This window comes from Mixophyes fleayi, chromosome 6 (genome assembly GCF_038048845.1).
Source record: "Mixophyes fleayi isolate aMixFle1 chromosome 6, aMixFle1.hap1, whole genome shotgun sequence".
NCBI classification, from domain to species: Eukaryota; Metazoa; Chordata; class Amphibia; order Anura; family Limnodynastidae; genus Mixophyes; species Mixophyes fleayi.
In genome coordinates this window covers 12,819,815-12,847,758 of record NC_134407.1, presented here as the reverse complement: position 1 = coordinate 12,847,758, position 27,944 = coordinate 12,819,815, and the positions used below count along the sequence as shown (strand labels likewise).

Genomic DNA, 27,944 nt, shown 5'->3' with positions numbered 1-27,944 from the left:
GGCTGTGTTAGCACAGTGTTAGTTGTGTTAATTCCCCTCTTCAGGCTGAGTTGAGTTCATGTACATGTTGATTTCACCGTATGATTTGATGCCCCAGATCTGAAGCTTCCTGTAAGCGAGGGGAGGAGACATCAAATGTAAACCCTAAGGGAAGTTAGCACAAGGAGCAGAGACATCTGTGCCCCAGATCCTGCAGGTAAGAAGCACAAACACAGGGTGACAGTTAATTTCATCAATCTTTGTACTTTGTCAGAATTATTTCCAAATTGTTCTTGTACATTTTTTTTATTTTTATATTTTTTTCCGTAATCTGTGAAGATTCTACAGCCTCACAGGGGTTAACAATGGAAACCAAAAAATGTTTCTAGAAATCAAAATAAAGCCTCTAAACATCTATTAATGTATATATGTTATAGAGTAATAAGTGCACCCAGCACAGAGTAAAAGCAATAACAGCGTGCTATAGAATTGATTAGTTAGATTACTTGCTAACTGGATAAAGAAGGTTTTTCACAAAATCTTCCTTATTAAGATAAACAATAGAGACGGAACTGATATACTGTTTAATTTATACAGAGTTATAAGTAAATCAAAGCTCAAAGAAAAATCATGGACAGTTTGCAAATTAAATAATCAAAATAATGAACTGAAACCCTAATCATTTTCCAGTGCACAATAAAGTGATTTAGCTATAGCCGGGGTGATGTGAAGTTGTGTTACCTTTATCGTCTTCATGTCTGCGAGTTACGTCGGTGGTTGATGTTGTGTGTATTCTGTGGCTGGGAACAGCTGTGAAGTGTATAGGGGTCAGAGTTTGTATTTTTACCAGTACAGAACATGATGGGTTTGGAGCACAGAACAGAACCTGACCTGTGCGGCTCAAAGTTTACACGACTGTTATTGATGAGTTGAGAGGTTTTAGACATTGATACATTGGAGGGAGTTCTCTTTGTCTTCTTCTTAATTATTCAAAATATCTACCTTGAATGTATGGACTTGAATTTTGTGATAGCAAATTATCTGATTCTGAATTCTAGAAAACAAATGCAACTAAAACAAATATAAACGCTGCTATATATTAATATTGTTTATCAAAACACACCCATTCTTAATAACACCAACGCTCTGAAAGAGTACACACTTGTTAATTCATATATATATACGTTCTGTAATGTTGTATATAACATAATACATAATGGCTCAGCGTGAAAACTTCTGCAAGGCCTCTCTGATAATAATAATAATACATAGGGGACACCAGGGGGGGAGGGGTGTCATTTAATATTTTATTATCGATTCATTACCAGGCAAGGGTGGAGAAAAATAACATTACACGTCCAACTTAACACATTACACCCATATAACAGTAATCTCCGTCCACTGTACAGCAATAGAGAAATTATTAGAGTCATTTCTCCTATTACAATGATCTTAACATTTGACCTATAGTTGAACATCTAATTTATCTTTCCTCTTGAATATTTCTATACATTGTACCATATTTATAATGTAATGACAATTTCTCATGTTGTTTGTTACTTTGCTAGTTGTTTTTAAAACTACATTAAATTCTTTACATCTTTATTGTACATACAAGACATCCATATAGATTGTATTACAGTGTCCGCTTGTCGTTTAACAGTTGGTTAATACACGTTTAGTCGCTGTGTATGTGTGAAATGTATTTTTACACTATGAATTATGTGACATCGAACATTTAATGTTTCTTCTTTATTAGAAATAATGGAAATTGAACTTATCATATGATGTATAAGCGGGTCGATATCTCCCCCATTTCTGTTCCCTGTGTTGATCTCGCAACTTCTACAGGTTTTAATAACTATAGAATATAATATTGAGGAGCATTTGGCAAGCGTCTGGGTAACACTGGGGCATCCAAGGGGAGATACAAGCCTGGGGCACTGAAGATTTGGCTACAAATAATACCAAGAAGTAGATGTAACTTTTTGTCGCTAAAACCCATTTAACCCGAATTCTATTTTGAAACTAATATTTGTTTTTCTGCTTTTATGATACAAATTTGAAATTCAAACTCATTATTTTACAGTTTCTTACCCTTAACACTTTTATCAGAGAATCTAATCTGCACTTTGTTATTCAAAATCCTTGATAACATTTTCTACTATTTCTTTTACATGGTTTTATGTGTTTAACCTTCTTTGTGTCTGTACTTATGCAGTATTCTGACCTTTCTGATGTTTATTGTACTATCTTTGTATTTGACATTTAATCTCTCTTAGCGCTTAGGGCAGAAGAGCGGGGAGCGTAGTGACGCAGAGTTATATTATACATACATTAGGAGATCTGAGATGGAAACTTAATGTTCAGAAATGGTTGAACCACAGTAAGGCTGACTGTGATCTCGGGGTAGAGAAACACAATAAAGATCTATAGTAATTCTCCCAACGCTTAATGTACAGAGAAGGCAGAACGTATTATAAATAGAGATGCAGGCTGCTATCTCCAATACCCTTGTGTGTTTGTGTATTATACATATACGTGACCGTGTTTATACATAGAACAATTCTTATATTTCTACGTACAGAAACCTCTATTAAATCAGCTAAAATGTAAAGATTCAGAGTCTATATATTCGTTGGTATTGACTATCCGATTAGTATAAATGTAGAAATTAAAGCTTCATGTAAGTAATCACGTTTGCAAACGTTTAACAAAATATGCTAGACAGCAATTTTATATCCTGCAGGCATTGCAGACTGGAAACGTACAAAGGGACACAGCAGTTTCAGCTACAAGCCCCCAGGCCTAGAACAATTAGACAATATATTAGCAAAATATTTGTTAGATTTTACCAGTAATGATTATTATATAGATGACTGGCAGGCTGCGGAGGGCAGGGGTCGAGTCAGGACTCCGGAGATAGACGTACAGTACAACAGTGGCTCCAGTAGGTCCAAGTGTAGGAACATCAAGCTACACAGGAACAGGACTGAGGGGTGAACGATGGGGGGTGAAGGGTCTGTAAGCAAAAGAAACAGCATCTGCACCAGCAGGGGGCAGCACAGGCTGAGCCAACATACTGCACTCCTTCTTAAGTCTCCCTACTGGGCCTGCTGGACCCTATATAAGCCCCCCCCCCCCCCACTTTGTGTGGAGGTGGTGGAGCTATCCCATGATTCTGGAGAAGTTAACCCCTTCCTCCCATCCTGCCACATAGGCATATTTAATAAAACATGTTTTAGAAATTCTAATGACAGAACTAACTGGCTTGTATAATACTGGTATACATAAGAATGAACACTGGCAGTGTTTGCTTTCTGTGGGTGTAACAGTGCACATATTGCATCGCTGTATTTCCACCGCACTTAAAAAAAACAGAGAGAAAAGACTCAGTAACTTGTGTTTTTACAATAATGCATAAAAAAGACACATTCAAATGATGCAAAACGCGCCAGTATTTATTTCTGCATTGCACTTTGTATCACACATGCGTATTTTGTCTAGGGTAGCACGATGCATTTTCATTATAATTGAATACTATTCATTATTTTCTCTGGAAGGCTGAAAGATATAGTAATGCATGTGTTCCTTCAATCTGTACATTTTTTGCCTGCATTATATTAATAGACATAAAGGGCTCCTGAGATATAATAAAAAGACACAAATAAATAACATATAGAGGACAAAACAAAACACTGATAATATTCAGTATTTTTTTCATGAGTTTTCATAAACCCTTCTGTGCCCCAGACTTATGTCAAAGGTAGATATTAAAGTGAGGGGTTAGATACTGGAGAACTTATCCGGGTTGTCCTTTATCACAGACATAGTGATGGGGGGTGATACCAGCACTGGAGGGTGGGGGGGGGGGGGGGGTGGTCAAGTTTTTAACTTACAGAGTACAGTGCATAATGTAGATCCAATAAATCAGTCAGAACTGCCCATAAACAATCAAAAAAATAACAAAAAACAGAAACACAAGAAACATTCAAATACACATAAGACAAGGGTGAGGGAGAGGGAGACTGACAGGGGGGCAAGAGTCGGAGACTGGCTGTATCGAACCCAATCAACGAGGGGGGGGGGGTCAAGTTTCTATGTCATTCCCACCCTTCAGCAATGATGGGACAGTTGCAAAATCTCGCTATAGAGCCACAAATGTCTGGTTACTCCCCCTGATCACTGCTCTGTCGTCGACTCTGCATGGAACCAATATGTTAAGATAAAAGTAACAATATTATTAATACTAATAATAATAATAATAACTACAACTTAATAATATTAATACTATTACTACTATAAACAATAATCCAATGTTGCTCACAAGCTAATTTCACTACCACAGACTCACAAACTCACACTGACACGAAGAGAACATACAAAGACCGCGCGTATAGCACCAAGGAGGGATTCAAAACTCTTCATTTCACTGATTGCATAGTATTATTACTGTCATTATTAACATGTATTTATATAGTGCTAACATACTCCCCAACAAGACAGAGTATTAACAGACAGACAAAGGGTAAGAGCCCGCAAGCTTGCAATCTATAGGTTATAGTTTACGTTTATACTTTAGAAAGTGAAGTAGCTAGACGTTCTACCTACATGTAACAATCTAATTATCATCAAAATGATAAAACAGTATTTTCATCATTTCACCAGTTATAGGACTCAGCAATGTTTTCAAACCAAATGCTGCAAAAATGACAATAAGTGTTGGACATGCTACAATATGTTAGGACTTTTCCAATCATCACTCGGGCAGCAACTAACTCCAGGCAAAACCAAACCACATATCACAGTTAAATGATCTGATACACATCCACATCCTTTACAAATGAACGCCGTCAACAAATTCATTGTCCAACCTCACTGCCAACCAGACTATGGGCACAGACTATAAGGAATACGTCATGTTTCTGTTTGCAATCGTATTTTGAAGCATTTTCATTGTACGTGAAAAATCAGTTATTAAAAAAAATATTGCAAAACATGTAACACTTGCAATGCTATAAACACTGTTATTCAGAACAGAGACATTGGGAGCTGGGTCCAAATATTGCAGAATACTGAGATAAATGGTTATATCACACCCGGATATATTACGACGATCGCACATACAAATTAATCTCATTTATAAGCTATAGGAAAGTGGGTTTAGTATAACATGTGAGATGATAATGAAACTCCCAGGCAGAGGGAGAGGAGACGTTTATGTTAGTAAATACCTAATTTTTATAAACTATTTCTGTTTTGTGATATATGTGATCTGGGACAGTGTTTACATATGTAAAAAATAACATGATAGGGTTCAGTTTAACCAGGAATAGTACAACTTGTTAGAACAAGTTATATATATAAATGTTTTGTAAATAATAAATAATAATAAGGCATTAAGAAGTAACATTTTTCCCCCTTCATAGAAAAATCTTCATTTGCTCCAGATTTTCATAGAAAACATTAATAGCCATAATTTACTGTACAAAGTTCTGGTTTGTGCGTCATTGTCATAACACTGAGACACAGCAGCAGAGTAAGAGTTTAGCTGCACCGCTCTGTACAACAAAATAGATATAAGCACTCTCCACCTCAGTTTATTTTTTCACACTCTTTACAGCGTAACGTATGTTAAAATTACCAGCCTTACTTAATTATTCTGATCCCATATACAAACTACCATGATATATAAATATATATATATATATATATGTGTGTGTATATATAAATATGTGTATATATATATATATATATATATATATATATATATATATAGTTATATATCTATCATGATATAAATTTATATAAATATATATATATATTATGAACCTTAGGAGTTACTATCCTTTTAAAGGCAATAAGTAATTCAGAACCTTTATTATATGTACTACCAAGGTAACTAGGTAACGTCAGATCATATTTGCAGCTATAAAGCATTTTTGCAATTACACTATTATTTTGCTGTCAGATTGTCTATTTGCAGATACTTGATTTGTGTCTTGGTGCAATCACAACAAATTTGCAGTAATGCTGATTTCATCAGTTGCAAAAATGAAAACAAAGAATTATACTGCAATATAACCACAACATTGTAAACATTTGGGCAGAAATATTTTTTCAACAGACTTTTTCACTGGTACTACAAACATCTGTCAAACTATTATATAATCTCCAAAGACCCTTTTTTATTCCTATTGCCTATTCTATTATACTGTTCAGATCATTGAATATTATTCTTATGCTATATATTTAGTACAGTACAGGTCACGGTACATTGAAATAATTACATGATCTACAGCTGGGAGTATTATTTAGTTATGCAACAATGTCCTTAATAATAAACATAAAATGTATAAATAATATTATCTACAGTTAACATGTTATATATGATCAGGTCATTAGCTGGAAACAAGTTCTATTTACAATTTAAAAAAAAAGTTGTTGAAAATTATGTCCCCATGTTTTCCAATTCCTTAAACTTTCACCTTTTGTGTGTTAGTTAATACAAAGTCTTGTACTGCGTATTCATAATTGTAAAGGGCTACAGGATATGCAGGAGCTATACTAATAAATGTATAGAAAATAAATGTAATAGTCTAATATTTGTTCAGAAATGGTTTAATAGTTATTTAAGTTTCTGATATGTAAATCCATAAAATTCAATGATTAACTGTCTAAACAAATTCGAATTTAATGTTGATGATTTGCAGAAGAGCAACAAAAATTAAACATTCATAAAAAATCCTCTATACGTAGAGCAATGTGTGCATCCTATGTAATACTTCTATAGTGACACGGACACACTGGTTTATGAAAATGTTCTACGAGCAGGATAAAGATCTACAACACAACACATAAACAGCTATAGCTAAGGATTATTATTAGATGAGGAATCACTATTAAAGGAACATCAATCAGAATTAAATAGGGAAATTAGTGTAGACTTGGAGTGTCAGACTGATGTCTCTGGGGGCAGCTTATGTTAATAAAAATGTAGTATTTAAAATAAAAAAGACATTATAACTGTGTCCATAAATATATGACAGTGATGATAGTATGCACAGAGTGCCGTGCAGACAACTGTGAGCACTTAGACTCACCTGCAGCAAAGTGCTCCCAGAAACTACTTGTATCTACCGCGCTGTCGGCTACGTGTGCGGGTGTTTGTATGTGGTTGTTCTGTAGATGTTACTGTGTATTACTGGGACATAGGTGGAAAAGGAACCTGAGAGAAACTCATTTCAACCAAGAAAAATAAATGCTCAAAATCATATTCTTACTGGTTGGGGCTTTTTCTGAGCATAGAGGACCTGATTCATTAAGGAAAGGAAAAGCAAAAAAAAGGAGCAATTTTGCACCTTGGCAAAACCAAGTTACATTAGAGGTGGAGGCAAATTTAAAATGCGGGACAGATAAAGCTATCCAGTATTTGTGTGCTACATGAAAAAGAAGCCAGTATTTAACTTATGGGCAAAATAATAAACTAATTTGCACCCCTTGTATTGTAACATGGTTTTGTCCAGCAGAAAACGTACTCATTTTTTTGCCTTACTTTCCTTAATGAATCAGGCCCAGAATGTTTATGCAAAATAAGCTTATTTGCCTGTACATGTGAACAAGGAAGGTCTCTTTAGACATCATATATGAGCTAAATGGATGTGGGAACAGGAGGCTTCTCTCTATTTCAGCATTGGTGGCTTATGTCGGGCAGACGTCATACAATCCTGCAGCTCGGTCCAAGAAGTGAGCTGACAGGATCAGGGTCCAGATTGGACACATTACTGTACCAGAACCAGACTGAGCTCTCAGATCTCGTCTAGCATTACAGGGGTCTGCCGGTGCGGTTGTTAGATGACCGCACACACAGCCCAATACAGATCATCTGCGGTCATTTATCGACCATTTGTCCAGTAATGATCTGATCAAATTCAATCAGGTTAGCAGATATGGGGTTTTTTTTCAGGGAAGGGGGGGGGGGGGGGGGGCTATACACAGTGCAATATCCTAATCCCCAACCCAACGCACCTAATATATTCCTCTGCTGCTATTCTGAGAAGTGATACACACAAATAAAACATCAAAATACTCAAAAAAGAAATAAATAATAAAAAAAAACAGCGCTGAGGAATATTTAAGTCTCAGTCGATTAAGCAATATAAAAATAATTAGGCAGAATATTGTGTTTGTAACAGAATTGGCTCTTATAGATGTTAAGAATATACAGTTTAATAGTTCATAAATAAACAAGTTAATACTCAGAAATTCAGCAAGAACATCCCAAAATCAATACTCATAGGGAACCTTATATAGTTGTGATATATATAAAACAACCTCCTACATATGTTTGTGATTTTGTTTTTAGGAGTTTTCTCATTTAATGTGTCCACCTCCGACTTTTACCCAGAGCTTCACTGTTCATGACCCAAATCTAGATGAAAGAAAACAGCTAAGAACGACACCTCTGTGTGTTTGTTTCACTTATATGTCTCAGTGTTCCCCCCTTTTCTCTTTTGTTGCTGATGACTAAATATCTAAATGATGTGTTCCCCTTACCCATAGAGAGAGCGAGAACCCCCACAAGGGATCCCTACGTGTAGCGACATGTGAACCAGTGTTTGGTACATGGAACGTGGCTTAGAGCCTCGTTCCACATTAAAATTTTCGAAATTTACATTAGTTGACTTCAGTCTTTGTAACTGGTACATGTGATATATGGATGGTATCTATTACTTGTGTGTTATTAACAAGAATAACTGTGTAACTAAGTGGTTCCAGGCCTGGGGTTCTGGAAAGACCACTCAGACCATAGGGAATCAGAAATTATGGAGCGGTAGCGCGTCCTATGTCATTGTGTTATCACAGAAAATGTGCCCCGATAGCAAGGAATGTCCCTATATTTCCTCCCTATCCCTTTATCTCACGGCAATAATCTCGCTCTGCAAAATGACGAGTCTCGTTTTTACGCTGCTCTGCAAAAATAGCGCAACGTTACGGATATTTCGTTTTTGGCAAGAAGGACCCTCGCTCTACCCAACTATGGACTGTTGTAAACATCTGCACACCCCCAAACACTGTTATTTTGCTCTCCACACCCATGTGCTATGGATGGAATATAGGCACGCCTGCACTAATCGAGGCGCATGTAATTTACAATAAGTTAACGGGGGAACTGGCACTCCATAATTGGCTAAAACGCTTAAATACAGGTGTATGTAGTTTTAAAATTGGATCTCCCAGAAAAAACTCCTGAATAAACTACTGAATAAGTCTCAAGTTACTGCACTATAATTTAAAGATACTCAAATACAAATATAAAGCACAGTGCCAGCTGGTAGGGCAGGGAGGGGGGTTTGCTTGGGACAAAGGCTTCATTTCCTTACTGCTTTATTTGAATTAAACCATTGGAACTGTAAGGAAATGGAGCAACTTTGCTCCTGGACAAACCATATTACAATGCACGGGGTCCAATTTTTTTCACGCAAAGGAAATACTGGCTGTTTTTTTTTCATGTAGCACACAAATTCTTGATAGCATTATTTTACACTGAAATTAAAGTTGATCTATAACATGCCGTATCCCAACTATAAATCTGTCCCTACATTTTAAATTTACCTCCCCCTCTCATGCAACATGGTTTCTCCAAGGTGCAAAGTTACTCCTTTTCTTTGCTTTGCTCCTAGCTCAAAATCAGGCCCTAATTGTTTATTTATGACGCTAAGCTTGTTTCCTGCTCAGTGTACTTCCTATCACTGACTCTGCTATCTGCAAGTTTAGGATCTAGAACGAAATGCTAATCACGAGTTGGGCTTATATTTTACGTTTATTGAATTTACCTCTGTTTAATTTAATCACATTAAGTACAATGCTTTGTTATTCAGACCCGGCAATGTTTGAAGCACTTTTGCTTATTTTGCTAAAAGCTGATCCAAACCAGCTATTAACCGTATATGCTGATACCACCTTTTCTGGGAGGGTTTCCACATATATACTGCTCTAACTGCAAAGAATCCTTTAAGTACTTGATTCTATGCCACTTGTGCTCCCTCTTTATAACGTCCATCTAAAACACAGGCCAAGGCTGGTATTACAGTTAGGACGGTGTTTATATAGAGAGGGTGACATATTGTGAAATTAATTAATTTTGATGCACTGTTGTGCAGAGAAAATATCCAGTGGTAAGTAAGGATTGCATTATAAAGGGGTATACATAAATAAAAGCCTATATCTGTGCCACTTAATCCTGGTAACAAAGCTTGATACAACTTTTGCTGCCAGCGTCAAGCACAGCTTTCTCTGTCACGGCTAATTGCGTGAGCATTATATTCAGTGACTGGTATTTGGGTTGGATACGTGGGTTGGATACGTGGGCTGCTCTTTGAGCCCTGAGTGGAAATCACATTAATGACCATCTTTATAAACAAAAAGGGCACAATATTTCATCTACAACCCATTCCTAGCATGCCACGTGCTTTTTTCCCCCATTTCCACTGATAAAAATGATGCTGTATGTTGGGTTTCTTGCATTTATCTACTAAAGGAATGAGATCTTTTGGAGCTCGGAAAAGGTTCTGAACTTGGGTTTGGTCTATGTTTGAGCTGCTTTGTCAAATCATCCTCTGTTCGGATATATCCCAAAACAGCTTTTCTATAAAGTGCGATAACAGTCATATAGTGCACTAGTTTATCATGTGAAATTTAATGTGACTTCATTAATGGCAGCAGCATATGTTATATAAACTGGGAGAATGAGTTACTGTCCAGAGTATATGTGAAAAAATGTAAATACTAGTTTCTGAAGAGTTTTGGGGGCTAATTACCCCATTTCACACACTCACCTCCTACTGCTTCCTGTTGACAAAGCTGCTTTGATAAGAGATCTCAAGAGTCTGCTACGTATCCAGGAATGAGAGAAGAATCCTTGTACCGCTTGTTTATCTCATGAGCATCTCGCCCACAGAAGCCACTCGCTGCTGGGTCTCATCTCTTATGTATTGAGCTGAGGGTGAGAGCTTACCCCTCTCTCAAGTCCTCCGAACTGGCTTCATGTCACAGGGCACCTCACACAGAGGGGTGACCTCTTAGGGGGATAGTAGCGGAATCCTTATAGCTCTGTGCAGATATATAGTACAGAAAACATAGTCCAGGACGCCGGCAACTCTACTAGAGAGTCAAAAATTAGGATACATTTCTCTCTTGTTCTCCCCATGAATGCTTCAGTCGATTCATGGGTCTTTTTCTTCTAACAATCCCAGTAGGGAAGCTCCAACAAAATAAAGACCCAGCCCTCACCTCGAAAACTAGAATTTTGACCATTGATCATTTACCATTGCCCCCCCCCCCTCATTTAATTTGCTTTTCCACATATGTAAATTATTTTTATATAGGTTTAGTTATGTTGTGGTTTTTTGATTTTTAATGAAACCACTGTCCAGCTTTCTTTTGAAATTTCAGCACTGGCTCCTACAGTGCTCTGAAAAAATCCGGTGAATGCAGCATTGACTCAAAGAGCTACCATCAACATTTCTATCTTTAGAAATTGTATTTCTGACTATATGAAATAATCCCATGCTTTCCAATCCTCTCTAGATGCTTTACCCCATACAAAGGAGTATCTGTAGATCATTTTTTCATTATATTTTTTTTCGGTACAAACTGTTGAAAGTTGGGGCATAAACATAAAACAGATTTATACTGTCAAAGAGCAGCCTTGTCTCTCTCCCTTCACAGTTTATACAGTTGCTTAGATTGAGAGGTTGTTGTGTTGCTGCTGTTTACATCACACAGAAACTTCAAGAACAGTTTATAGCAGCAAGAACTCCAGTGAGTCTGAGGTTACAATAATCAAAGTGGGAGAGAATATGGGGGATATGTGATAGTTCTCACACCTGATATACAGATATAGTAATCTGTATAGTGCTGAACCTTTATTTAGATACATTTTTCCATGCAATTGTTTGAAGTTGCAGCTTTATACATGTATATTTATTCTTGCCGCAGCTCTGCGGCTAAGGGGGTCTCGGTGAGGGGGGGATGTAAGCGAAACTTGTGGTACCCAGGAGTGGCTGGTAAATCAGAGTTTATCTTTGGTGAACATCAAACATCCCAGGAACCCACCACATCCCCCCTGAATAACTCTGTTCACAGGTCTACATCCACCCACACAGACTGCGTATAACATTATTCAAGACTACAAGGCCCCCAAAAAAACAAACATTATCCTATGTGTCTAAGAATAATCATTGCCTGGGTCTGTCACGACCAGAGAGCAAACATATTATACCGGTAAGTACCATGTCGGCCTTGGTCAGTGTCATCTTGCTGCTAAATCCCCCAAAATCATAAGTGTCGCTGACACTTACTGACCTCATACAATGACTGAAACCACACCGTGAACCAGGAAGATTTTACACAAACTGTTCTCCCCACTAGATTAAACGAATGTAACTCAGAAGCAGTTCTCTGTATTTAGCACCGACGAGAACGTAAGGAGTGTCTGTTATGGACTAAACAATCTACATGTCAGATGGGCAGTAGTAGTACAATTATATTGTTTATTTATTTTGCAATTTAAGGTTATTATCATACACAATACAAACCAATATTTGGAAATTGCATCCAACATACAGAACACAACTCGCAGTTGACCAGATATAAAGAATCCGACACTGGGAAATGCACACAGAAGAAGATATGGTACTGTGTAGTTGTACTATGCATCTGGTCAATATTACACCGCAGTTATGGGAATTTCAAGGAACACATCTCTAAACATTGAGACTAACCTTAAAAATAGGGACACCTGGCAGCTTCACACTCTCATCCCCCCCAGAATATCTATGATATCTGTATACCCAGGGATCATTTTTAAGGTGGCCAAAAACAATTTACATTATGGAACGAGGTCCCAAAATGCACCAAACTCGGTCCAAATACAGGTTTTATTGGTAAATATTTGTGAAATGATCTAGCATAGTCTATATGAGAAATTTACTCATTTCTACATTCATTATTTCTGCAAATCCGTACCCAGGCTCACATAACTACCTGTCTCCCCCTTTGTTTTTTGTGGTCTCCCCACAACAACAGGAAATGAACGATTGTTTCACCCCGTGGATACAGGGAAATAGGATACATCAGGCGGAAGGTGGGGGAGGATAGTGCCACAAAACCACTTCAGACCCCTCTTCTCCTGCTCAGGATCTTGAAATCACGTTTTTCATGTAATCAGAGAAGGAAGTCACGTTGTGTCTGTGTCTTATTGCAGACGTCCACACGCAGTAAATCTTTTTAATAGTTATATGTCTTGTTACTTAGAGCTTGTACACACAGGTGGGGAAAAACAACACTGTTTAAAAGCTTAGCCGTAATCTTGTACTTTATCCTCACTTTGTTTTAACAGAACGTTACAAGTGCGTTCTCAATGCTCCCTGCAGCATAGTGCACTAGGTACTGTATAAATGCTTCTAGATGTTACTGATTAGATATAACTGATATAACATGCAATATGCAAATATGATCATATGATGCTTTATTCATACATGGTTAATAATGAATTGGTAGCACACAACTGTTCCTAAACGCTGCAGGGGCGTGACTGTGTCTTGTGGACCAACCAACTGATTAAGAACTCCTGGGGGTAAATGTATCAAGCGGAGAGTTTTCCGGCTGGTTTGAAAAGTGGAGATGTTGCCTATAGCAACCAATCAGATTCTAGATATCCTTTTGTAGAATGTACTGAATAAATGATAGCTAGAATCTGATTGGTTTTTCAAACCCGCCGGAAAACTCTCAGCTTGATACATTTACCCCCTGGAATACACTGTACTACATGATAACCTATGTTGCAATCAGAATTGTGTTCTGTACTGATCAGTTATTTACAATGTATCTTGTTCACAGCACTCTGGACGTACTGTAGAGCCACATAAAGAGTTTAGGCCCATTAACCTGACTCCGACTTTCAGAAATGAAGGAGAAATTACTGAGACTCATCCTTTCCCTCCTGTATTTACAGACATGTAAGTGTGAAGCAGATACGTAGAGTATAAATATTTTTTTTTTTTTTTTATATTATGTTTCATGAAGCCTCCTTGAATGTAACAGTCGATGATTACATATTAGAAGGACTGAGATTGTTTTTACCTAGCAGTCCCAATAAACACCAACAGCTTCAGATCAAAGGGGGTTGTTGTGGGATAGGCTGAAACTGATTGTGTGCTTCTAGCCCTGTCCTCTAATTTCACAAGAATACATAATCTGTGGACCCCCCGCAGGTGAAGATATTAGATTGTTTGGACATTAATTATTCCTCCTGCCCGTGCCCTAAATATCTGCCAACCCCCAGATTTAATACCAGATTGTGAGTCTCTCATCTAACCCATTCATGCCAACTTTTAAGATTTCTTGTGACAAGGGATAGGAGGGGGCGTGGTGACTATAAAAGGACGAAATACACGGCATTGAATGGAGGGGAGGAGCTTAATGACACAGTTAAGCCCTGCCCCCTCCATTCACTGCCGTGAATTTCGGCAAATACGGGAGCTTTGCCTACTCTTCCGGGAGTCCGTGAGGACTCCCCGAAATTCGTGAGCCTCCCGGGAATTCCGGGAGAGTAGGCAAGTATGATCTAACCTTCCCCTTATTATAAAAATTTAGCAAAACCCTTACAGCTCTGCTGCATAAAATGTGATACCCTTATCTCCTAAAATACTGTTACATGGGCCATTAATGTTGGAAAGTGGTCCTGCTTCTACACATAAACAGTCTCTCGTTTCCCCCTTTATACTTTACGGAGGGCTATATTAATGAATATCCAATTACACTACACTAAATCTACTTTGTTGCCCTCTTGCTTTGATTCTTGTTCCTGTCTTACCGACTGCACAGCTTAGCGCCAATGTAACAGGTGATATCAATGGAACGATTGGGAACAGGAGACAAAAGACCTGATTCATTAAGGAAAGTTAAGCAAGAACTTGAGTAAGTTTTCTTACTCAAGTTTTCTGTACAAAACCATGTTACAATGCAAGGGGTGCAAATTAGTTTATTATTTTGCACTTAAGGACAAAACTGACTGTTTTCATGTAGCACACAAATACTTTATAGCTTATTGGTACACTGAAATTTAAAGTTGATCTAGGACATGCTCTACCCTAAATATAAATCTGCCATCACATTTTAAATTTACCCCCCCCCCTCCAAGCAACATGGTTTTGCCTTACTTACTTAATTTTGCTTAACTTTCCTTAAAGAATCAGGTCCAATGTTGCTGACCAATATATTGTATTACAGGTCTGTCTCTGGTATCCAGTGAAAAGATTATAGCTGTGGCTGGAAAGGATATCTCTCTTCCTTGTGGTGTGGATACACAGGGAGATATTGTGTGGAACAAAAACGATGGTCTGCTTTTGAGATACCGACAAGGGACATTACCGAGAAATATTGGAAAAGGTAAGACTAAAATAACAATTACAAGGCTCTGTTACTGGCCTTAGTCTGCGCTATGCCGGGTATGGGGGAATGGGCACTGCTTGTTTATAGTTGTATTGCTTTCTGTTATACAAGTGCCCCAAATATTGACAATGTGGATAGATACAACGCCCCCCACCCATTACCCTAATGCACTGTGTAATGTAGCTCAGCAAATGAGCAGAGTTTCATCATAATGGAGATATTGGGTGCGGATTGTTTGACTACAATCTTAGTCCGTCTACTTGCTACATTCACATAGAGACCAGAGCAGGGATATACCACTGAAGTTTACAAATAAATAATTATCTTGTTTCATTGTTGATCCTTTCTACAGATAGTCGGTTTAGCGTCCCATCACACTCCACAAACGACTTGAAAGTGACTAACGTACAACTGTCGGATTCAGGCACTTTCACTTGCATTAAAGAAAAGTATTTTCGAAAGGTGGAGCTCTTGGTCATCCAAGGTAGGAATGTGTGCGGTGCGGCAGAGATCGGGTGGTGGGATCTTACGATAGGATGGATAACTTGCTCGTAAACTAGGCTCTTAAAATTACCAAATTAATATTTTATGGTTTCATTTTGGCAAAATCCAATCTAGACGATGTTTACGATCATCCCTTTTTTTATAGTGACAATATATTCCACAGTGCTGTATAGAGATAATATTTAGTGAGGCACATCAGTACCTGACTCAGGGGAACATACAGTCTAATTTCCCTAATACAGCCCCACAAAAACATCCAGTCATGGCCAAAAGTTTTGAGAATGACACAATATTACTTTTCACAAAGTCTGCTGTCTCAGTTTTTATGATGGCAATTTGCATATAGTCCAGAATGTCACAAAGAGTGATCAGATGAGTTGCAATTCATTTTAAAGTCCCTCTTTGCCATGACAATGAACTTTATCCCAAAAACAACATCATTTCCACTGCATTTCAGCCCTATCACAAAAGAACCAACATCAGGTTAGTGATTCTCTCGTTAACACAGATGAGAGTGTTGACGAGGACAAGGCTGGAGATCACTCTGTCATGCTTATTGAGTTAGAATAACAGACTGGAAGCTTTAAAAGGAGGGTGGTGCTTGAAATCATTGTTCTTCCTTTGTTAACTATGGTTAGCTACAAGGAAACACGTGCAGTCATCATTGCTTTACACAAAAAGGGCTTCACAGGCAAGGATATTGCTGCTAGTAAGATTGCACCTAAATCAATCATTTATCGGATCATCAAGAACTTCAAGGAGAGAGGTTCAATAATTGTGAAGAAGGCTTCAGGGCGCCAAAGAACGTCCAGCAAGCGCCAGGACCATCTCCTAAAGTTGATTCAGCTGAAGGATCAGGGCACCACCACTGCAGAGCTTGATCAGGAATGGCATCAGTCAGGTGTGAGTGCATCTGCACGCACAGTGAGGCGAAGACTTTTGGAGGATGGCCTGATGCCAAGAAGGCAGCAAAGAAGCCACTTCTCTCCAGGAAAACATCTGGGATTGACTGATATTCTGCAAAAGGTACAGGGATTGGACTGCCGAGGACTGGTGTAAAGTCATTTTCTCTGATGAATGCACTTTCAGATTGTTTAGGGCAGGGGTGTCCAACCTTTTAGCTTCCCTGGGCCACATTGGAAGATGACGAGTTGGTTTAGGCCGCACATAAAATACACTAATCCTAACGATAGCTGATCATCGAAAAAAAACATAGAAAACATAGTTAACATATTAAACTTACTTGGAAATGAAGTTAGTAAGAGTTAGGAAACCTGTTGCAGAATCATGATTAAAGCAGTAGTCCCATTACCAGCTGCAATTTAACTTACCTGCATCTGTCACTTAGTGGGGTTTGGGTAATTAAATGCCAAAAACTTTTTTTTCCTCTCTTTCTGCACCCATGAATCATTTTTTTATTGACCAGTTTGAAATTATCACCGATATAGGTAGCATCAGGAGGACTAATAGAAATCTACAGGGATTTAAAGATAGGGTGGCAGGAAAAATGGCTAATGGAGCAGCCTCCGATGAGAGTAACAGTGGGTGATATTTTTACCCTACTCAGCACTGCACATTTAAAATGGTTTAAAATATTAAAAATACAATTATCTCTTGATATTTATATTAGATACATACAGAGAACACAGCTAGTTCATAATTGCGGTGCAGAAAGTCCAAATTCAGAGTAACAACAATAAGATACTGGATAATCTTTCACTGCTGGTGATAGTTCGCGCGGGTGACTCCGCTGCGCTACGCAATGGATGTCGGGTGTGATGATGTCACCCCCGACATTCACTGCGAGCGCCACACAGAGGAGGAGACCAGGGAGGGAGCCGGAGCGCCAGCTGACGTGACCGCAAGGTATTTTCTTTTTTTTTTTGCAGGATTTTTTTTTCAGCCCTGCCCCCTTGCCACAACCAAAACTCCTGCTGGGCCACAATTACAGGCATGCTGGGCCGCATGCGGCCCGCGGGCCGCTGGTTGGACAACCATACTTTAGGGCATCTGCAAAAACGCTTGTCCAGAGAAGGAAAGGTGAGCGCTACCATCAGTCCTGTGTCATGCCAACAGTAAAGCATCCTGAGACCATTCAGGTGTGGGATTGCTTCTCAGCCAAGGGAGTGGGGTCACTCACAATTTTGCCTAAGAACACAGCCATGAATAAAGAATGGTATCAAAACATCCTCCAAGAGCAACTTCTCCCAACCATCCAAGAACAGTTTGGTTATGAACAATGCCTTTTTCAGCATGATGGACACCTTGTCATACGGCAAAAGTGATAACTAAGTGGCTCAGGAATCAAAACATCAAAATTTTGGGTCCATGGCCAGGAACCTCCCCAGACCTTAATCCCATTGAGAACTTGTGGTCAATCCTCAAGAGGCGGGTGGACAAACAAAAACCCACAAATTGACAAACTCTGAGCATTGATTAGGCAAAGATGGGCGGCCATCAGTCAGTATGTGGCCCAGAAGTTGATTGACAGTATGCCAGGGCGAATTGCAGAGGTCTTCAAAAAGAAGGGTCAACACTGCAAATATTGACTCTTTGCATAAACTTAATGTAATTGTTAATAAAAGCCTTTGACACCTATGAAATGCTTGTAATTATACTTCAGTATACAATAGCAACATCTGACAAAACGGTCTAAAAACACTGAAGCAGTAAACCAGGGGCGGATCTAGAGAATACTGCTAGCCGGGCCAATGTAGGGGGGGGGAATGGGGGGCGATTCAGGCCCCGCCCCCTTTTTGACATCTGAGGCTGTCAGCGGCTGCATACTATGTGCAGGTCCGTTCAGCAGTGACAGGCAGGGACAGTGTGCTGCCCGGGGCGATTGCTAGGGGGGGCGATCGCCCCGATCGCCCCCCCTAGATCCGCCACTGCAGTAAACTTTGTGAAAACCATTACTTGTGTCACTCTGAAAACTTTTGGACATGACTGTATATAAGGGACAATTAAACTACCAGGCTATTTGTTCCTTATAGGAATCTTTTGACAACCAGCTCCCCCCCAATTCACCCAATCATGTCTGGCGCAGAGTCATACAGCTTTGTGACAATGTACATGCATTGATTAACATTGAAGAACTGTATGAATACTGTTTATACAACCTCTGTAGCAAATATAAGCTACTTGCATGAAGCTAACAGCTCAGGGAAGATGTTAGTCATCTATCTGGCTTCCTGAAAGCCTTCCAGAAGGAAGACATTACTCCAAGTGAAGAAAGGAGACTTTATCGTTTCATTTGCTTTATTCTACAGTATCCGTAAACCCTTCAGCCGATCTCATCTCATCGGAAGACCTGGAATTGACCATTAAGTCATCTCCCGGGACTATTTCTGGTTTACAAGTCACCTGGAAGAAGGATGGTGAATCTATTAGCAGGGACTCCAAACTGCTGAAGAAGAATGTCCAGCTAGTAGACAGCGGAAGTTACGTGTGTCACGTTAAAATAGATGGTGCAAATGACGTGACCATAGATACAAGAATCGCAGTTAAAGGTAGTGTAACCTCTATTCACAATGTATCTTTACTGATTCATGGTTTTTACTTTACAAAGAAAAATAATGGTCAAGAGAGCCCAAAGATTTAATTTATCAAGCTGCGGGTTTGAGAAAGTTGAGATGTTGCCTATAGCAACCAATCAGATTCTAGTTATTATTCATTTAGTACATTCTACAAAATGATAGCTAGCATCTGATTGGTTGCTATAGGCAACATCTCTACTTTTTCAAACCCGCAGCTTGATAAATTTACCTCCAAGAGTTGTTTGAATCTGTTGGATTTTATCAATGTGTTATTCTACATAGATGACATCTCAGCTCTTTTTGTTTTGCTTTTAAGCTCACTAGTCTTCAGGTAACTAACATAATTAGCATACAAACATACGCAGCTCGCTAGCTTTTTTTTCTCGTTTCCGTTATACTTGCACTTTTCAAGTGAGGGAGACGAACAGATCGAAGCGTAGGCTAATAGGTTGTTGCAAGCTAATTATCATACAATTAGGAAGAATGATATTCTCATTAATTATTTTTATGCACCAAATAAGCTGTTTTTGATGTCTTAAAAAGTAAACCACACTATAAAAAGAGAAACAAATCATCAAGTAATATATGTGAAAGTAAAAATCAAAAACCACAAATCGTATTCCCTGGCTCCACCACTAACTGTCACCACTGTAAAGAAAACTCTGAATGAGCATTAGCACTTTTTGCGCTGTCTCTCCCTGTGTGCTCCCTCGCAGACACATCCAGAATGCTCAGGTTAGCTGTTAGGAGAAGGTAGGTGAGGAAACACAGGAGCAGCTAACCATCTACTGGCAGTGGTTTAAAGCAAGGGACGTTAGAGATCGCTTTGAGTGTGCATTATATATATTGCCTTTTATGCTTCTTTATCTTTTATATTAGAAGTGACCCTTGTCTCTTATTTGTCCTCCATCTTAATGTATCTGCCACTGTCCTTAATCTTTATATTTCTTTTGCATTTTCACAGGTGTTGTGCAATCTTCAGCCATTGTGTACATGGCGGGGAAACACCCCATAACTCTCCCATGGATCTTCAATTTTAAGGTGCGGCAGATACCTCTAGCCAATGAAGTTGGCACTGTAGGAGGGAACATCGCTTACCAGTCCAAGATTATTAAAGAACTCACTGTCACTTCCATGGCTGCGTCCTGGCCTGAAACGACCGATCTAAAAACTCCACCTGAGCAATTGTATAACCTGAGCGTCTCTCTGTCTAACCCTAACACTGGTCATTACGAGATGGCAATTACTCTAAAGATTGGCGGCAGAGAGAAGACGCTCTTGACCCATGTGTGTCTGGCTAAACTCGCAGGTAAAATGAGACCCACAAGTGTCATCATCAACATTATTGTTTATTTATATGGAGTCACAGATTTCGTAGGGTCTGACATAATCATACATGAATATATACACGGGTATAGAGAGAACAGAATAATAGATGCATGGATGCAATTGACAAAACAATACGCGTGGTATACAGAAACAACTCAGCATAAGACATGACAGGGACAAGTGAGGAAGACAGACAGTAGACAGACACGAGACATAGAGCAGAGGACCCTGCCCGTGAGAGCTTACATTCTAAAGGGAGGGGGTAATGAGAGACAATGGGAGCAAGTGGGATGATAGGCATGGTGGGGTCTGAAAGATTCTGAGGCCAGGATGATTTCCAAAAGGCAAAATCATATTGCAGCAGAGTTACCCTTTAAGCCAAAGAACAAATTGACTGTTGTGATGAGGATGACGATGATGATTATTTCATAACCCTATAAAGTCCAGGGAGACTGAGATTTTTGTTGTTAGTGCAACAAAATGAGCAAATCTAATGATAAAAAAAATCTTTTGATGAAACACACAGAAGACTTAAAGATAAATAAATTTTAAAATGCTGCATGAGGGCATCTACTAGGTAATACATTAATATCCTCTGAAGGATGATCAGCAGGTTAACCCCTGCGCTCACGGCACGTGCAACATTTTGATCACCACTAACAAGCAGAAGATGGCGTAGACGGGGCAGATATCCACCTATGCCCAACTAGTAGCTATGAGAGGAGTGAATTACATATTGTTGGGTCTTTCCTGACAAACCGTGGGTAGGGGCTGCAGGCAGGAAAAAAGTCAGCAGCGTCATTGTTAAATATTTAAATGTGTATTTAAAAACTAAGCGAGGTCCACTTTAAGAGGCCAAGAAAATAAGTGTTACTATATTGGTTTATCAGGAATGATAAAGTGTGGGAGACAGTAGTGATATAGTCAACTGTTTATCTGTGTAGGGAGGAATGCTACATATGTACAGGTATATTTCTGTACATGATACATGCAGAGCCGTCTTTCCCATTGGGCACAATGGGCAGGTGCCCGGGGGCCCTGCAGCCCAGGGGGGCCCGTCGGAGGCAGCAAAAAAAAACAAAACCTGAAAAAAAAGAAGAAAAAACTTACCTTGCGGTCAGCTGGCGATCTGGCTCCCTCCCTGGTCTCCTCCTCCGTCGCGCTCGCAGTGCATGTCGGGCGTGACATCATCACGCCGCCCGACATCCATTGCGGAGCGCGACGAAGGAGAAGACCATAGAGGCAGCCGGATCGCCAGCTGACCGCAAGGTAAGTATTTTCTTCAGGTTTTTTGGTTTTTTTTGCTGCCTCCGACGGGCCCCCCTGGGCTGCAGGGCCCATATATATAATCTTTTTTTTTTTTCTGTATATATAGGGGCCCCGATGCACTGCTGTGCCTGGGGGCCCAAGATGTTCTTAAGAGGGCCCTGGATACATGTACATTTCTGCATGATGTTCCAAAGCATACATGTCTGAACCGCACCACACGTCCGTGGGAAGCAGTGGCAGGATAACACTAACTTTGTCGCCGGGTGATACTTGGGTGTCCCACACTACTCCATAGGGACAATTAAAATGTAATAACGAGACTCTCTGCACCGCTGAATGTCTAAACTAAACTGATTGATTACCAGATGGACCTAAGAAACCAAGAACCAAGCCACAAACCGGCCCAATCCAAACACACTAGCGCCAAACTGACTTTTACTCTACCCTTGAGCCAAAAGGGCTATTTTGTTATTTTGATTAAGAAACTTATTTTAAATTGTATCTGGGTGAACCTATCACAGAGGTCCTGATTGATTAGATTGTTGAGGACAAAACAGTCTGTTGGGTCTCTGTGTAATACCGGCTTCCTCGCTCCCACTGTATGTGATAACTGGGTTCCTACGTCTGTGTTATATCTGATGTTCTGTTCCCTGATGTCTCTTCTCAGTGTCTGCGTCACACAGTGGCATCAGCATGGAGTCCACCGTCAATCTCCTGTGTAATGTCACCTGCATTGACAAAGACCATAAGCTGTGCTGGTATCATCTGAAGATAGGACAAGAATTCTGTGGGCAAGCGGGGAAAAGTAACTTCTCCAAGGAAGTCACCGTTTTACCGGAGACTGTGGGAGACTGGACCTGCGGCGTTGTTGTCGGAGAGGAGAGGAAGGTCAGCGCTAACCTGGAGCTGGGTGAGTCATAAATATCTGTGTGATAGACACTGGGCTTGTTTACTCTATGTGAGTGATCACTCCACTAAAGTGAGAGATTGTCCAGCCAATCCTGTTCCTGGATAGATGAAGAACATTGTATTAAAGTGTGCTGCTAGCTGAAATCACACATCACAATAAAACTTAGTAAGACCTGAGATGTTTAATAGGTGTCAAAATTCAAATTTCAATTTGTGAAGTCTGGTGGTATTGGCTGTTGCGAAAGCAAATGGTGTTCTATCTTCCCTCTCTTTTCTAGCTATAGAACACAAGTGTAATGGTTCACAGCAAACAAATAAACACATGAAATCTATCTATCTATCTATCTGTATCATATCTATCTATCTATCTATCTATCTATCTATCTATCTATCATCATCATCATCAGTTATTTATATAGAGCCACTAATTCCGCAGCGCTGTACAGAGAACTCATTCACTTCAGTCCCTGCCCCGTTGGAGCTTACAGTCTAAATTCCCTAACACACAGACAGACTAGGGTCAATTTTGATAGGAGTCATTTAACCTACTAGTATATTTTTGGAGTGTGGGAGGAAACCGGAGCACCCGGAGGAAACCCACGCAAAACATACAAACTCCACACAGATGAGGCCATCTTTGGGAATCAAACTCATGACCCCAGTGCTGCAAGACAGAAGTGCTAACCACTAAGCCACTGTCTCATATCTATCTATCTATCTATCTATCTATCTATCTATCTATCTATCTATCTATGTGGGGAATACAGTTAGCCATGTTACTAGCAAAAGTAATGTGGCGTTAAAACTATTACCGTTATTACGGTAATTCTAACCCGGGAGCTGCGAGCAGAAAGCCAGCATTAAAAGTACCGTAATAGCAGTAATAGTGCGCAAGCCGCGTTACTTTTTCAAGTAACACGGCTAATTGAATTCCCCGCTATCTATCTCATATCTATCTATCTATCTATCTATCTATCTATCTATCTATCTATCTATCTATCTATCTATCATTTTATGTGTCTAGTGGCAATTTATTCAGACCCTGCTCAATGTTAGACACCAATAGGTCACAACACGGACTACTGAAGTTGCCTCAATCTTTTAAAATGAGAAATATTTGTCTTCTATTCTTTCCTCAGAGGCGCAGCCGATTTTCCTGGATATGTCAAACTACCTGGTCTGGGTAGCGGTTGGAGTGGGAGTCCTGGTGCTTCTGTTAATTGTGGTGACCATAACTATTATGACCGCTCGATGCCGCAGGATGGTGAGTAACGGAAACAATGACCCTCTCTTTGTACCTCTCTGTTCTTTCATGCCCCAAACATGAAGGAAAGTAGTTGTGACTAGAGCTGAGAGACATGAACTAGCAAAGTTTGAAATTTTAATATTGATTTATCATGACCAGAGAGACAATTTCTAAATATGGGGTCAACATGGGAGTCGCAAATTTGTTCAGAAAGAGAAAACAGCCAATTGGAGGGCTGGAATTCATCACATGTCCTTAAATGTCAATGACTCCTCCTTCATCAAGGCACAGTCTAATGCACAACAGTGAGAGGGAAACACTATTTGCTCATGCTAGGAAAACTTGCTACATGCTACGGACATTTGATCACATCAAAACCCCACTGTTATGGAAACCAAGATGAGAGACAGGTGTGGGCTGGGGCAGGGGCGGATCTAGAGAATACTGCTACCCGGGGCGATGTAGGGAGGGGCAATTTAGGCCCCACCCCCTTTTTGACATTTGAGGCTGCTGGCGTCTGCATACTATGTGCAAGTCCGTTCAGCAGTGACAGGCAGGGACAGTGTGCTGCCCGGATGCTCTGATTGTGTTTAAAGCACAATCAGACCGGCCGGGCAGCACGCTGGCCCTGCCTGTCACTGCTGAATGGACCTGCACATAATGTGCAGCCGCCGGCAGCAAGCCCCTGCTAGGGGGGGTGATCGCCCCTTCCTGGATCCGCCACTGGGCTGGGGGGATAAGGGATAAAGACAAGGAGGGAAAGTGTCTCCACCATCCCCCTACAGAGACCTTGGTAGCACTAGCCTGCTGCCTATCACTCAGCCATCATCATTAGTTACTTACATGGGTTATTTATATTTCTTTTTTCAGTCCCAGCCATAAAAGTCAGCTTTTCAATCAGATTATGAAGTTGGATGTTACTGAAATCCCAAATGTATGCATATGACTGAGATGTAGGGCCTATTACTGGAAATCTATTAACACAATTATATTGGTTTCATGGGCTTGCAATTTATACCCTTAATGCAGTCTCTGGCAGTTCAGTAAACCTTTTGGCAAAGTCCAAAATTTTCAGTGGTGTGTCCAATCTCTTGGAAAGCCAATATAACACACAGTTTTACTTATCGTCAGTCGTGACTTAGACATACTATAAAACAAAATGCACTACAGTTGTTGCCATACAAGTTATGGGAAACCAGTTCTTGTATGTTATAAGCATATACATTCTAATTTTGCCTTTAAACTAACTTGGGTATATAAATATGAAACATTGCTGGCTATAATTACAAACAGTTGGTGAATAACATTACAATTTTGTTATTAATTAGCTACATTAGTGATTCATAAACACCTTCAAAACTGACGCATTTCAGAAGGAAAAACAATTTAGTCTGGTGTAAACAGCTGCTGGTGTTTCCACTGTTCTATATTCCTTGGAGATAATGATGAGATATAGCACCATATAGGCAGGGGTGTATGTATAGTGTCTGAATAGACTTAATAAGACCAAGGCAAAAGACACCAAAGGCAGCAGAGAAATGATTTTCTACTCGTCTTTAGGAGGCTTTTTTCCTTGTTAGAGAATCAAAACCCAAAAAGTGTCTGCACAAACCCTGTTATTTAAAGACTCCAAAATGTTCTACACTGAAGTAACTAAACGTAAAAAACATGCAAAATAGCACGAGCACACCTAAAATAAATGCAAATAAACTACACAAAAAAAACAGCTTTTTATTGTTAAACTAGGTCGTTCTTTCCCAAAAAAGGAGATTCTTAGTTAACAATTTTATCAGTGTTGAAGCCGATATATACGCTAACATTTATAGAGATCTGCCTTCCCCATTAATGTCCCATCTAGAATAGGATGATGTTAGCAAGTGACATAAATGACCCTGTATATTGTGTGTGGACGGATGGGACATTGCAGATCCAACAGGCATGGGCAAATGCAGGATTTGTAGAGGGGGGTTTCCAGGCACTAGAACCCCCCCCCCCTTGGTTTGCCTATGAACAGGCTATTGTCTCCAGCCCACCTTGTATTGCTTTTAATCTCCTTTTACTCCCAAGCGCTGCCCGCTATTCCGCTGCCCTGTTGTTTTCCCATTGGCCATTCCCTAACTTCTCCCTTTCATCACTATAGTTATTCCCGCCTGTACCTCCCCCTGCTCTCATCTTTCTCTAGCTAGGGCTAAGCAGCACCCTCACATAGGCAAACCGAGGGGGGAGGGGTTCCTAGTGCCTGGAAACCCCCCTCCAAGCCTGGGGCACTGTATAATTGAGGGTGCTGGACCCTGCTCCTGCTTCACACAGCTCTGCTTGACAAGGGAGAGCTGCGTGCACCTAACAGTAGTGCACGCAGCATTGCCCATGTATATTATGGGGATAGGAAGAGTTGAGGAGCAGCCAAGCACTGTCTAATATTATAGCCACGCCCCCATGCATGCTGGTCACGCCCACTGGTGGCGTGGTGTGGAAACCCCCCTCTACAAATCCTGCATTTTCCCCTGCCTCACCCAATATTGAAAACCTTATTGTTACATCCTCAGCACTTATCATCTTTCGGCCCTGAACCGGCCCCCAATTTACTTTCTTGTTGGTTGATTCCAGTCACCCACTAACCCAAAAGACCTAACGTAGCCCCATATATGCATATAATCTCTCTATTTTGGAGACTTTGCACAGTTTTACATTGTTTATAATAAAGTTTACTTTGTGGAAAGCAGTTTTGTGTATAATTCCCTTGTATATGTCCTGATGTTTGCGTGACAATGGTCTGCGTGTTTGTGCTGATTATTGCTGCTTCTCTTTGTAGCGGAGGGCCCGGTATAGGGCGTGGCTGCTGCAGAACATCCACCAGCAGAGGCGATGTCAGTGTAAGGGGTAAGTGTGTAACTATGTGTAAATAAGCAGCTGGTTCCAACCACTTCCAGACTCATCTGTTGACTCTTCTCTCTCCCAGATTTGCTTCCAAGCTGCTCAAAGAGAACATGTGATTATATCCAATATCCTGCAGACTATCGCACTGGTAGACGGAGCTGACCTGCTAGTGACCTGCAGAGTGTGTTGTCCGTCCCCGAAAGAGGCTTGTTCATGCCAAATATCAGCTCTCTGCAGCCATTCCTGGCCATGGACCCGCAGTTTGTTACCCTCTGAAACCCTTCCATGTGTTTGTGGGGAATCTTGAACTTTTCTCTGTGCAGAACATCGCTCCACTAATCTATCCTCGACAGAGATCTGCAGACCATTACTAGTAAAAGAACAGCAGCACATAACTACATGCAACTATTGCCTGTAAAGCATCTTACCAGTGACACCCGCTGTACATTGCTCCATTAACCCCGCACCCGCTGGAAACCGCCAGAAGATTGTTCTAATTACTTCTCTTGTGTAAAGCTTCAGTTGTGTATTTTCTATAACAAAATAAATCTAACTTAACCGTGCCTCTGCCTCCAATGCGCTTCATGTCTTCCTAATACATCAGCACATTATGAGGAAAGCGGCCACATAAGGCTGAAATTTAGTTAAAGGAAAGGGTCTTGTGTACAGAATGACACCTCAATAAGTCTAAAAGGCCTAAACGTACATAATTGCCAATGCTGCCTGTGAATCTTAGTTTAGAAGATGCAGCATTACCTAACTCATCCAGAAATAACCAGGATTTAAACCAGGGCTGAATCAATGCCATCAACGGGACTAAATAGTCTCTCTCTCTCTCT

At 40.0% G+C, this 27,944-nt stretch overlaps 1 protein-coding gene and 1 long non-coding RNA gene across 2 annotated transcripts; both read left to right on the top strand.

Moving 5' to 3' along the window:
- Positions 1–9: 9 nt before the first annotated feature.
- On the top strand, positions 10–15,452 carry LOC142160824 (uncharacterized). The gene is made up of 3 exons (XR_012693313.1): positions 10–196; positions 13,882–14,000; positions 15,274–15,452. It is a non-coding gene; the product is annotated as an uncharacterized LOC142160824 (long non-coding RNA).
- A 32-nt stretch (positions 15,453–15,484) lies between these two features.
- On the top strand, positions 15,485–27,668 carry LOC142160674 (T-cell surface glycoprotein CD4-like). The gene is made up of 8 exons (XM_075215531.1): positions 15,485–15,491; positions 15,788–15,919; positions 19,209–19,448; positions 20,440–20,784; positions 22,741–22,983; positions 24,122–24,246; positions 27,041–27,108; positions 27,188–27,668. Exons 1-8 carry the CDS (start codon positions 15,485–15,487, stop codon positions 27,219–27,221), a joined length of 1,194 nt encoding a protein of 397 aa, XP_075071632.1. The 3' UTR covers positions 27,222–27,668.
- The last annotated feature ends 276 nt before the right edge of the window (positions 27,669–27,944 follow it).

What these genes read in the sequence shown, in the direction of transcription:
- LOC142160674 (XM_075215531.1), top strand. An exon ending in TACAAGAATCGCAGTTAAAG is followed by an intron (nt 19,449 to 20,439) that starts GTAGTGTAACCT and finishes GCATTTTCACAG; the next exon opens with GTGTTGTGCAATCTTCAGCC. An exon ending in CAGCGCTAACCTGGAGCTGG is followed by an intron (nt 22,984 to 24,121) that starts GTGAGTCATAAA and finishes TTCTTTCCTCAG; the next exon opens with AGGCGCAGCCGATTTTCCTG.